The following is a 13,128-nucleotide window of genomic DNA, read 5'->3' as shown; positions in this document are numbered from 1 at the left end:
ATATATATATATGTACATTCATAATGATGGTTAATTTATTAAAATCAAAATTGATATATTAAATTTTAAAAGCTAGAGTGTTAAAGGCTTTTGTTATATGTTTGAAAATGGATGAAAAATGCTATTTAGAAGTATCATTATTTTTGATGATTTAAAAAATTGGTAGTGAAAAATTTCATTTAAAATTATCATAATTTTAATGGTTTAGAAAATTGATATTGAAATAGATACACATATAAAATAATATAATGTTTTTTTCTTTTTTTTCCTATAAAAAAGGCTTTTATATTCCTAAAAAGGAATTTGAATATTGCGGTCTTCTAGAAGATTGTTCCAACCTTGTAGCTTTTTGTTTGATTTGCATTATATTCATGCAAAAAGCAATGCATATGAGTGATGCCCTTCAACGAGTCAAATAATAGAGTTGTGTTCACAATAAAACAAGAAGGCATTCTTGCCTCATCACCATTCCTTAAACAGAAAGACCTGAAATACTAGTCCAAACTAATATCTAAAGGATCAAAACCTATAACGTGAACACTTAGAAATGGAATTCCACATATTCTTGTTCAACCTTGTCTACCAAAAAATGCTAAAAAAAATTACATATACATTCCTTTTATGTGCATATTAACATTGATGCAAATTTTCTTATTTTTAAACTATAATAGTGATGCAAACTAGCACAACCACAAATTAAGTGGTTGGTGAACATCAAAAGGAAATCACAATGAGAATGCCTATGATCACTTGAATCAGATTGAACTCCCCACACACTCACAATCCATGTCATTTGTTATTTGATAACTAACAAGGTAACTTTACGATCATATTAGGTAAATGTAAAAAGGTAAACATGTTCAATAATGATAAATAGGTGGATTTATGTAATGTCCCATATTATTATTTTCAATTCCTTAAAGAACATAAGTTATATGGGAAACAAACTAAATGTCACTTATTTGAAAATAAATCCAATATCTAGGACATATTGTCATTGAGGAAGGTATTGTAGTAGATTGTAGCAAAATTGAAACTATAACCAACTAGCCCGTTCCTAAGAATACTAAAGAATTATGTAGCTTTATGGGATTGGTATGGTATTATAGAAGATTTGTGGAAGGATTCCCCTTAATTTCCAATCTCATCATAACCCTCCAAAATAAGGGAGTTAAGTTCAAATGAAAAAATGATTTCAAGGAAGCATATGATGTGCTAAAGCAATGATTGACAATCACCCCAACATTAAGGGTGCCTGACATGGACAAATACTTTTGTGTATACACATATGCATTAGGGGAAGTTTTAGGCATGATGTTGATGCAAGCAGGAGTATTTGTTTCTCATTCTTCACGTTAACTCAAGGCCCACAAAAGAAATTAGACCATTCATGATCTACAGTTGACTACAACTATAATGGCTCAAAAACTGGAGACATTATCTGATGGGATGCCATTGAATAAAAGATTGATCACAAGAGCCTTGAGCATATTTTCACCCACAAGGACCTTAATTCCCAACAAAAATACTAGAGTGAGTTGTGTAGTGAATATGATTTCAGGGTATCTTTCATCAAAGGAAAGGAAAATAAGGTTGCAAATGCTTTATGTAGAAGGCCTAGAGTTCATTGAGTATTATCATTGAAAATAGAATTAAGAGAGCATATTTTAAGCCACCTTATAGAACACAATTAATAAAAACAAATAAAATCCACCTTATAGGAGGGAGTACTAGTGGAATCTAAATGGGAAGGGTGCATCTTAGAGAATGATTGATTGTTACGATATAGAGGTAAGATTTATGTACTGGAGAAAGAATATCTTAGGATATTGATTATGGAAGAGTAGCCCCTTATGTTGCACATTCCGGAGCAAAGAAAATGCATGCAGAATTGAAAAGGCTATATTTTTGGGCAAGGATGAAAAAAAATATAACACAATTTGTAGCTTAATGTCTAGAACGTCAACAGCTTAAGGTTGAACATTGTCACTTTGCAGGTCTACTACAACCCCATGATATACCTCAAAATAAGTGAGAATTCATTGCAATGGATTTTGTGGGAGGCTTACCTACGACCTCCTAAAGACATGACTGCATTATGGTAGTCATTGATTAACTAATTAAGAGTGCCCACTTCATTTCAATTAAGAGCACCTTTGATGCACCAACCATCACTCAGGTTTTCCTAAAAGAGATAATTAACCTACATAGGGTGCCTCATATAATCATATTAAATAGAGATTCATAATTTAATTCTAGGTTTTAGTAAAGCTGCCTAAATTCTGTGGGGACATGACTGAATTTTAGTATTGCATACCATCCAAATACTGATGGGAAAACAAAAAGAGTAAACCAAATATTGGAGGACATGTTGTGAAGGTATATCATGGACCTATATAATCAATGAGAGAAATATCTTCCCTTAATGGAATTTTCATACAGTAATAGTTGACATAGTTCCATTAAAGCAACTCCATTTAAATTTCTACATGGAAGACCTTGTTGTACACCTTTAAGTTGGGGCCAATTAGAAGATCTGGTCATGTTGGGACTTGACATGATCCATGAAATGGAAGAACAAATAGATACAATTAAGAAAATACCTATGGAATATAGAAGCCAATAGAAAAGTTATACATATGAAAAGAGAGTTGATAGAAGCTTTAAGGAAGGTAATAAGGTTTGTTAGAGTCAAACCCATCAAGTTTTCCTTCAATTTTGGTAAGGAACAAAGTTGTCCCCTGGGTTCATTAGGTCATTTAAGATCATGGAGAGGATCAAACTGATTGCTTATAAGAATGAGGTTCCATCCCATCTAAGAAGGATGCATGATGTGTTTCATGTTTCTATACTTGAGCATTATGTACTTGGCCCATCCCATTTGTTGAAATCCGAGGGATTGCAAGTTTTCAAGGAGGAAGCCCTTCAATTTGAACCATTCTCTATATTGTACCATAGGATTCATCAACCTAGAAGTCAAGAAATTTAGAAAGTCAAGGTCTAATGGGACCAATATAGCCTAGGATGTGTTACCTTGGAGGGTGCAAGCATTATGCATTATGACTTTCCCTATCTATTTGATTAATTTATTCTATGAGTCAGACAAGAGTGGCTAAGTTAAATTAGACAATGCATGTCCTAAATGGGGATTTTTGGATGAATAGTTATTTTAAGCATTTGAATCATGTCTACATGTTAGCTGAGATAAATGGTACCTATGCTCCATGGTACTTTACTAATGATGGTATGTTATGAAGTTAAATTAACATGTGGTTCCATTTATTTCGTTGATGTAAAGCTATATCTTTGATAAAGATATGTTGATGTTATAATATGATGTTTCATGTTGTGATGACATGTGGTAATTGCATATAGTTTTTTTAATGATACACTTAATGATGGCATGAGTGAGCATGTGGTGTCTTACTATTTAGGATATTGTGATAACAATGATGTTATGTTCTCATGATGACATGTGAGAGTTGGTTTATGGATTATTTTCTATGTGATGATGATATTATTATTATATAACTGATGTATAGGTTGCATGTCATGAGGTGGTGACTTACATAAAATCCACCAATGAGTTGAAAGAGATCATTTCTTTGATAATCTCACGGGAGTCCATATCTATAAGGGAAAATATGTAACACCTTATGTGCTAAGACAAACTCGATCAACTACTTATGCTAGTGTTTCTTTTAGCTTGCATAATTCTCATTGGGATATAAGACCATCTTGAGAAGGATGAATATCTAAGATTGGAGTTGTGATGTCAAGTTCTAATAAATGGTTATAATGTTGCTTGCCAATGAAGCTATGGGACTGGACTTCGGTGCCTAGAATTTTGTACCTTAGAAAGTTGTGGAGGGAGTTTGGACTAACTTTTCCAAATGCATGGATACGTGAGTAACGAGCCATATCTCTTCTTAGGAAAATGAGATCTAGAGCCTTGGGGTCATGACAGACCGAGATGGTTTCAAGCCTAGTTTTTCGAAAGTAGAGAAAGTGTTAGAGTATTGTTCACACTTCTTGGGAACTTTCGATGCTTGTTGTTCCAAAAGTATAGAAGTGTTAGAGTGTTGCTAACAATTTCTAGAAACCTTCAATGCTTATTATGGTCACTTGGCGTGGCCTTATACTAGTTCGATAGAGGGCAATATGGAAGATATAGAGAGAATATTTTTAAAAAAAAGGAAAAAGAGAAAAGAGGGAGATAGCATAATCAAAGTTAACTTCAGGATGAAGTTCGTTGAAGAGGGGGATTGTAATACCCCATATTAATATTATTCTTAAAGACTAAGAATAAGAACAAACAATAATAAATAGAGAGAAAGAGTGTAATAAATAAATAAAATAAACTATTTTATTAATAAAAGTAAAAGAGTAAAAACATGTAAAGATAAATTCATGGAAAAAGCTAAATTAAGAAAATCTTAAGATAAAAATATATCGCAGAATGACAAGTGGATTATGTGCACAAAAATTTTCCTTTATTTTTTGGAACAAAGGAGTTCCACTTAATGCATGAGGAGGAGAATGTGAGGCATTTTTTCTTAGATAATTATTGGAAAGCAATGATTTCAATGGAAAAGATAGTTGATTGAGGGCTAGGGGGTGGACAACTATGGAAGGATATGTTGCAACTAAGCTTATGGTTAATGGAGAATCATCTTCCACATAGTGGTTGTCGTCACAAGTACATTAGTTACTTCATCTTTCACATAAGTTTCTCAACTTTCATTGCTAGTAGACTATGTAATTATTAATGAAATTTTGTTTGTGTTTATTAGTTAATGATTTTGAATTTATGTATGTAATTTGTGCATAGCTATGCTTGATATTTGAGTCGTTACAATTTAGAGATGTAAGAAAGTTAATATTGACAATTTCATCTATTGATATGGAGGAGACAATCATAATACTAACCAATATCTTTGATTTTTTACCATAAAATTAATATTTTTAATTAAAAAAAAAATATTCTACCACCTTCTAACCTTTTAACCGGAAATACACTCATCAACCAAATAAATTGATTATTTTATTTTTTTAATATAATCTATAAACTAATCTCATGACTATATATAAAACAATATCAAAAAAGATTTATCATACATTAAATAAACTGATTAGATTAAATAAACTCATTAATAAAAAATAGATAATAAAATTCAAAACTTTTAGATTTTCCTTTCATATTTTGTAGGGCTAAGTGGGGGACATGGATATAGGGCTACACGGTGTAAAAACACATACACCTACACATATAAAATTAATATTTTGATTTTGTGTTAATGAGACACGAGATTTAAATGCAACTATGCCCTTATAAATTACCACATCTTCTCCTACTTTACAAGTCGATATTTACTATATAAATTTATGCACTATCTTATGGCATTGTAGGGTTCCTTTCAAAACACACCTCAATATCCACTCTAATTTTATAAATTTGTGTTGTCATGAAAACTAATATTAATAAGATATAATGGGAACCTTAGTAGATTTGCACATGTAATTAGTTGCACATCATGGAATATTTGGTTGGAGCAAATGAAGACGGCCTTTCAGCTCCTTGAGGTCAAATATAATGTCATTTTCAATATTATGTTTTGTTGGGATAATTTTGCTTTTATTTTAATGCATAAGACAATATACATGTTGAAACTTTAGTAATAGGTTGGAAGAGGAAACAATTTGATTTTTGAAATTAATTAATTATATATAAAAGTTTTCTGGTTTAATCATAGTTTGATATATGGAAAAAAAATCATTATAATAAAAAATAGTAGTATATATATTATTGTTTCGAAAAGATAGAACATTTTTGTGAGAATAAATAGATTAAAGGTTTATGAATTAGATCTTTAAATATTTTTCTCCCACTACTCTTATTAAAATTTCATAATAGTTAACTATTTTAAAAAGTGACAAACATTATGTCTCTAAAAAATAACAATCATTTTCAACAGTACATCCTGCAGTTCCTTCCATCCAAATGACATTTGAAAAAAAACCATATAGAGAACCATTGAATATAGATATTTAAAAATGGCATTCCACTATATCCGATTCTTGACCATCCCAAAATCCTTACATGCCAAAGGATTTAGCTAGGATAGAGAGATTCCTTTGAAAGCTTATCAAACTTTTGATTAAGTTCCATGTAAATGTGGTTAATAGAGTGCTATTGAAGTGACTACAAAGAAGATATAATTCTTTGTAGAAAATACCTAAGGTGTAATGTCCCCAATTTTGGATTATCTTGTGATGTGGTTATGAAGGATTTCCAGAGCTTGTGTCAGCCCGATCATAGGAGTGAGATTACTCCATTGGTGGGACTGAAGGGTTTTGGAGGAGTTTTATAGGGTTCGACTGGGATCACTTGCCATATTTCATCAATAGGACCAATTCCATATAGTTTGATCTTGGTTTCGTTGCATTCCAATGATTTCTGTAAAACATAGTTATTATCAGGCCCATTTTAATTATTTACACTTAAGCTGCGATTTTTGGCCAATTACTTGGAGGAACGCCTTAGTGTAATAGCTCATTGGAAACGAGATATAAATATATACAAGGAAAGATGTTAAAAAGGGGCTTTGGATGGACGATGTGAACATGGTGGTGAATTAAGCATTTTATGGATTTAAAAGTGACTTTAATTAGTTAGTAAAAATTCACTTCATTAACTTCATTTTCCGAGCAGAAACGCGCGCTCTGCTCTGAACCGCGGAGCCGAGATTAGGTTTGCCGCCGCCACAGTTCTTGGACGCAGCCATGAGCGGACCTGGGGGTGGGGAGTCCGCTCCCACCCCTCCATTATCCTCTGAAGATGCATTTCGAAGACTGTTAACGCAGAAAGGGAAGAAGCAACAGAACTCTGAGGTGCCGAAATTCATAAAAAAGCTTGAGGAAATACCAGAGATAGCACTTCCAGAGGAACAACCGATTAAAATTGCTCTTGCGCTGTCTGACAGAGGCCTGGTAGGGCAGTTTATGGGCCGTTGGCCGTCCACCAAAACCACGGACGATTGGATTCAGCGAAACTGGAGACCTCAGCTGAAAAATAACGTGATTTGTTATGCTGTAGGACGAGGCTATTTCATTTTTGAATTTACCACCAAAGAAGATCGCGACCTGGTGTTCAGAAACGGGCCGTATTTTATGGGAAATCAGGGACTGTATCTCAACAAATGGAGTCCTGACTTTGACCCATCCGTCGATGTCCCCAAGGAGGCGCCGGTCTGGGTTCGCTTACCTAACCTCCCGTTACACTGTTGGAGCTATCAATCTCTGCAGAAGATTGGTAATGGGCTGGGTCGATTCATTGACAAAGCTGATCACAAGGGCCAATATACATGTGCTAGAATCTGCGTGGAAGTCGATTTGGAATCTGGGCTACCAGAAGCGATCAATCTCAAAGTTGGAGAATGGAAGCACTACCAGAAGCTGGACTACGAGCAGTTGCCTTTCAAATGCCGAACCTGTCATGAACACGGACACTTCCAGAGAAACTGCCCAAAAGCTCCAACAGGGATCACGGTTGAAGAAGAAGGATGGAAAGAAATCAGAAAGGGAAAGGTTGTTCCAAAGCCTCCGGGACAGAACAACTTCGTCCCAATGGGGAAGCCTCATTTTAACCCAAAAGCCGTTGCTGCTTCTAAAGATGGATCCTCCTCTGGAGAAAAGGTGGATGACAAGGAAACCCAAGAGGAAACAGAAAATAAGGAGAAACAAGGGAAAGTAAATGAAGTTGAACCAACAGTCCCTCCACCTGAGGATTGTCAGAGGGGAAATGAAGACAACGAAGAACACATTAGTCTAGCCTCAGACTCTGAGGGAGAATCAGAAGAGAGAGATTCTGAAACTGACAACTCGCTAGTCACCCCAATCAAGACGACTAGAGGGCGGAAATCCAAGAAGAAACAGAGAGAGGAAAAAACTTACATAGATGTCCTCCAAGGTTCCCAAAAAACTCTCAAAGCAATGATGAATACCAGATCTGGGCGCAAGAGTAACAAGGCTCCAATAGGAGCCTCATCTCCCCAAAATAGTAAATAATGAAATACGTCTCCTGGAACTGCAGAGGTTTAGGTAGTAGGTCGAAAGAGGAAGCCCTGAAAGATATAGTGAGAATATACTCGCCTGAAATCCTCCTCATCCAGGAGACAAAGTTGGAGGATCTTCCTCTCCTCCATTCCAGTAAAGTTTTTTGGAAAAAAGGCCATGGAAGAGCGGTTAGTGCAAGAGGCGCCTCTGGTGGAATAGCCACCTTCTGGAACAACGCCATATATGACTTTATTCAAGAAAAAAGCAGCCCTCACTGGCTCTTCATTCAGCTTCTCCACAAGGATTCTGGTCAGCAAGTAAGTATGTTTAATGTTTATGCTCCTGTATTGCCAAGCGAGAAAAAAATCTGTTGGAACTCGCTTCATTCATTTCTTTTAGAGCAAAATCCCGGGAATATCATCATTGCAGGTGACCTGAATGTCACCCTTGCTCTTGATGAGAAAAAGGGAGGCTCCATCGTCAGGGATCCTGCCAGAGAATGGGTTGAAGATATAATGTTGGGCTGGGACCTGGAGGACATTAAACCATCTTCAGGTAAATTCACCTGGTCCAACAAAAGAATAGCCCCCAACCACATTGCTGCCCGTTTGGATAGATTCCTTGTCCACTCTTCTTTCCTAACTTGCGGTCTTATGGCAACCTCTAAAATTCTTCCAAATCTCACCTCTGATCATAAGCCCATTCTTCTCGAGCTTTCCCTGGATAGCAATCTAGGCCCCATTCCATTTCGGTTCAGCCCTCTTTGGATCCAGCAAGAAGGCTTTCAAGAGGTGGTCTCTGAATCTTGGAATAGGCCCGTCCATGGTTCTCCATTCTTTGTGTGGGAAGAGAAAATCAGGGTTCTAAAAAGAAACCTTAAAGATTGGGCTAAAAGACTGCAATCCCCCACAGCCAAAAGAAAAGAATCTCTAAACAGGCTCGCTGCTCATCAGTTAGATATGGAGCATAGTCCTGTTTCTCAAAGCCTGCTCCTAAAAGAAGTCGAGCTTCAAAAAGAGGTTCATAGATCTAGCAGGGAGGAGGAAGAATTCTGGCGCCAGAAGTCTAGGAATCTTTGGCTGCAGTCCGGAGATAAGAACACCAGCTTCTTTCATAAGCAAGCCGAAGCCCGAAAGAATTTCAAATCAGTCTCAGAGATTCATTACCAAAATTCTGTGATTAAGGATTTCGAAGGCATTAAGAGAGCTGCATATTCCTTCTATCAAGATCTTTATTCGGCTCCTGAAGAACCAGCTATTGATTCCCATTCCTATCCGATCGATTTAATTCCCAAATGCGTCCAGGATTCGGACAATGCCATGCTGACAGCTCCGATTAGTATGGAAGAACTAAAGGATGTTCTGAACAGTATGGAGCCTGATAAAGCCCCAGGCCCAGATGGGTTCTCTGTCAGGTTTCTTCTGACTTGTTGGTCAACAATTAAAAAAGACCTATTGAGAATGGTCAGGAAATCCCAGAATTGTGTAAAGCTGGGCGATGGCATCAACTCAGCCTTTCTCGCCTTGATCCCAAAAGAGAAAGGCGCCTCAGACTTCAGCAGATTTAGACCAATATCTTTGTGCAATTCCAGTTATAAGTTGGTCTCCAAAATAATAGCCAACAGGCTTAAAAACATTTTGCCAGACATCATCCCTGAAAATCAAGGCGGATTCATAAAAGGAAGAAAGATATTGGACAACATTGTGCTGGTCCAAGAAGCAGTTCACTCTAGTTGCCAAAGAAACGAGAAAGGTATGGTGATTAAGCTCGATCTGGCTAACGCATTTGATAGGGTGAGACATGAATTTTTGTTCGCTGTGATGAAGAAGCTAGGCTTCTCAACAGACTTCATAAACTGGGTGAAAGCCTGTATTGCCTCACCATGGATCGCGCCTTTGGTCAATGGCCGTTCTACTGACTTCTTCCAAGCTTCTAGGGGCCTGAGACAAGGATGTCCTTTGTCTCTGCTTCTATATGCTGTCCAGGCCTCGGTGCTTAGTTTCCAACTAGATCATAACCAGCAAAATCAAACTCTGCCAGGCCTCAGAACTACTCACAAGGTGAAAGACATTAATCATGCCCAGTTCGCCGACGACACCTTGCTGCTCGGAGGAGCCAGCATAATCTCTGCCAGACATTTCAAGAGGGAGTTGGACATTTACAGGTTGATCTCGGGCAGCAAAATCAATTATCGAAAATGCTCTATCTATGGCTGGAACTGTTCGATCAAAGAGCTGTCTGATATTGCAAGACTTTTAGAAATGGATGGAATTCGAAACTGGGAGTCATTTAAATACCTCGGGATCCCAATCTTCAAATCTAAGCCTAAAGTTGTCCACTGGCTGCCTCTGCTCGATAAGATAAAGAATAGAATCCAAGCTTGGGGTGCCTCTTGGCTGAATAATGCAGGGAAAGTCACCCTTATGAAATCGGTCCTAATAAGTATGCCCCTATACCAAAACTCTATTCTCCTGGCCCCCAAAACCTTTCTCAGCAAATTGGACAGCCTGTTGAGAAGATTTCTGTGGGAAGGTGGGAACAACAATGATCGAAGGATCCATTTAGTGAACTGGGAAACTCTCAAAAGACCATTACTGGAAGGAGGCCTCCATCTGCGTAACTTGGCTGCCCAAAATCTTGCTTTGGGATCCAAGATTCTGTGGAATTTAGTCTCTGGAAATACTAGCTGGAGTAAAAGAGTCATTTGGAAGAAATACTTCCAAGGGCAGCGCTTGAGATGCCTGGATAAGCCTCCAAGAATTCAGAAAGGATCTCCGATCTTCAATCTTTGTAATGCTGCTAGGGAGCAATTTAGCCATTACCTTTATTGGATCCCTGGTAATGGAAGGAAAATCAAAATCTGGGATGATTCGATCTTGGGTGACCAACCAATGAACCATGTGGAAGGTCTTGCAAACATCAAAGATTGGCTTCAGTCTTGCAATCTGCACACATTGTGGGATATCTCGAAATGGAAAGAAGCTCCTGATAGAACCTGGGATGGTTGGAATCTGGGGGAGGTCCCCATTATGCTGCAGGGGGAAGCTTCTTTACTATTAGATCTGCTCCAAGGTAAATCTCCTTCAAAAGCCACTGCTAAAGACAAAAGAGGCTGGGGATCCATCTCTGGCCATTACACTGTTTCCGAAGGTTATAAAAGAACTATGGCTGTACCATATGCTCCTCCCAATCCTGCCCAATGGAAATTTATATGGGACTTCCCAGCTCTTCCCAAAATCGACTTTTTCTGTTGGACCGTTGCACACCAAAGCATTCTTACCAGAGATAATTTGCGAAGACGAGGGATGGAAGGACCTTCCAGATGTCCACTTTGCTGGTCTGATGAAGAAACTATCAGTCACCTGTTGCTGCTTTGCCCCTATGCTCAAGAAGTCTGGAGGGGAGTTCTGCTGTTAGATCCAACTAACCTTGATTTTCCAGATAACATCCCTGCCCTGTTCAGAACTTGGGCCAGCTTATCTCCCTTCTGCCTTAAAAATAAAAGTCTTCTTAAAACCAGTTGGATGTGGATCCCTAAATTCATTTGCTGGAAACTGTGGTTGGAAAGGAATAACAGAATTTTTCGAGAAGAAAGTTGCACTGCAATAAGAGTTATCTCAAAAATAAAAGCTTTGCTGGGCGAGGCTTTGGAAGCCAATACTTCCTCAAGGAACGAAATGAGTCTGGTCAGAGAGGAGGAGCAATGGTTCAAAGCTCTGGTTCCAAATCTGAAGGAAAGGCCCGTTCCTCCTGTTTCCGTCCATGCCAACTGGGAGATTAGGCTGGAAGAACTAGAGTTCATTAAGTGGAGATCGGCCCTGGATGATCATTGTTTATTTTTCGACGGGGCCTCTAAAGGAAACCCTGGGGTTGCTGGCAGTGGTGGAGTTCTATTGAGACCTGGAGGCTCTCCGGAACTGAGATTCCATTGGGGTCTGGGGATCGAAACCAACAACAGAGCGGAGGCTCTTGCATTGTGGCAGGGGCTGACTCTGGCGATTAACAGAAATATCCTTTCTCTCTCTGTCTTTGGAGATTCAAGAATTATCATCCAGGCAATGCTTCACCCTAAGACCTCCCATCATGTTCATTTAGCCACCATTATCAGAAAAATCAGGCTATTACTGCCCAAATTCAATAAAATCTCCTTCTATCATATCTTAAGGAACCTCAATTCTCAAGCTGATATTGAGGCCAATCGGGGCTCCCTCTGTTCTCGGAGATCCCTGGTGGTCAATTTAATTGAATCTTCTTGTTTCATCCCTTAATACTCCTGCTGATCGACCCTCCTTCCCTTCTTGATCTAAGGGCTTCCTATTCCTCCCTCATTCCTGTTCTTCGGGACCTCTTCTCAAATCAAACTAAGCAAACCGATGACTTCAAGCCTGATATCAGCTACCGTGTTATCGACCTCTGTTTACTATTGAGTTTCTGCTTTCCAAGAGCCCTCAAAGGACCCTCAAGGGCGCAACTCAGTTTCAGCTCTGATATTCACTCCATTCTCAATCCTGAAGGCTGGGTTCAGCATAAACAGAACCTCTCACTCCCGGAAAGCAGCATCCACTGTACTTCGCAAAAACTTGCGATGGAGCTTCCCGCTGAAGAAGCAATCTCTCCAAAGCGTGGTCAATTAGGTTCCTACGCCATTGATGCTCTTTGGCGCAGCAAGATCAAGATTCGTAGGAAGATCAACAACATTGAAGCTCTTTGGCACAGCAAGATCAGGCTCCGTAGGAAATCCTCTGGCACTGTGCGTTGTTCCTCCTATTCCAACAGCCAACACTAAGAGATCTCATGTCAAAGTCGACGAAGCTCTTTTCTCTGACTCCGAACATCGGATGGACTGGCAAATCTCCGGATTAGAGGCGAACAATCCCAACTCCATTAAGAATTCCCCAGATCTCTGTCTCTGACTCAGCAGAACTGTAAAAGCACGCGGTAGCTTGTTTGCCGCCTAAATAAATCTAACCGTTACTGTCGCAAAAAAAAAATTCACTTCATTAAATAAAAGAGCTGAAAAGTACTTATGGAGAAAAAATAAAAAAGGGGAAATTTTTTATTGAATAAATAGGG

The 13,128-nt window shown here is 38.2% G+C and overlaps 1 protein-coding gene across 1 annotated transcript; it reads left to right on the top strand.

Annotated features, from left to right (window-relative positions):
- The first annotated feature begins 6,783 nt into the window (after positions 1–6,783).
- Positions 6,784–12,841, top strand: LOC149153375 (uncharacterized). Its single transcript, XM_089443808.1, has 3 exons — positions 6,784–7,883; positions 8,093–12,110; positions 12,422–12,841. The coding sequence occupies exons 1-3, from the start codon at positions 6,784–6,786 to the stop codon at positions 12,839–12,841; spliced, it is 5,538 nt and encodes a 1,845-aa protein (XP_089299934.1).
- Positions 12,842–13,128: the final 287 nt, after the last annotated feature.

The sequence above is a fragment of the Pinus tabuliformis genome, chromosome 9 (assembly GCF_031772625.1).
Source record: "Pinus tabuliformis cultivar Carrire ecotype Pingquan chromosome 9, CPIR1, whole genome shotgun sequence".
Classification (NCBI taxonomy): Eukaryota; Viridiplantae; Streptophyta; class Pinopsida; order Pinales; family Pinaceae; genus Pinus; species Pinus tabuliformis.
The sequence above is the reverse complement of the archived record's forward strand: the minus strand, read 5'-3'. Positions and strand labels throughout refer to the sequence as shown.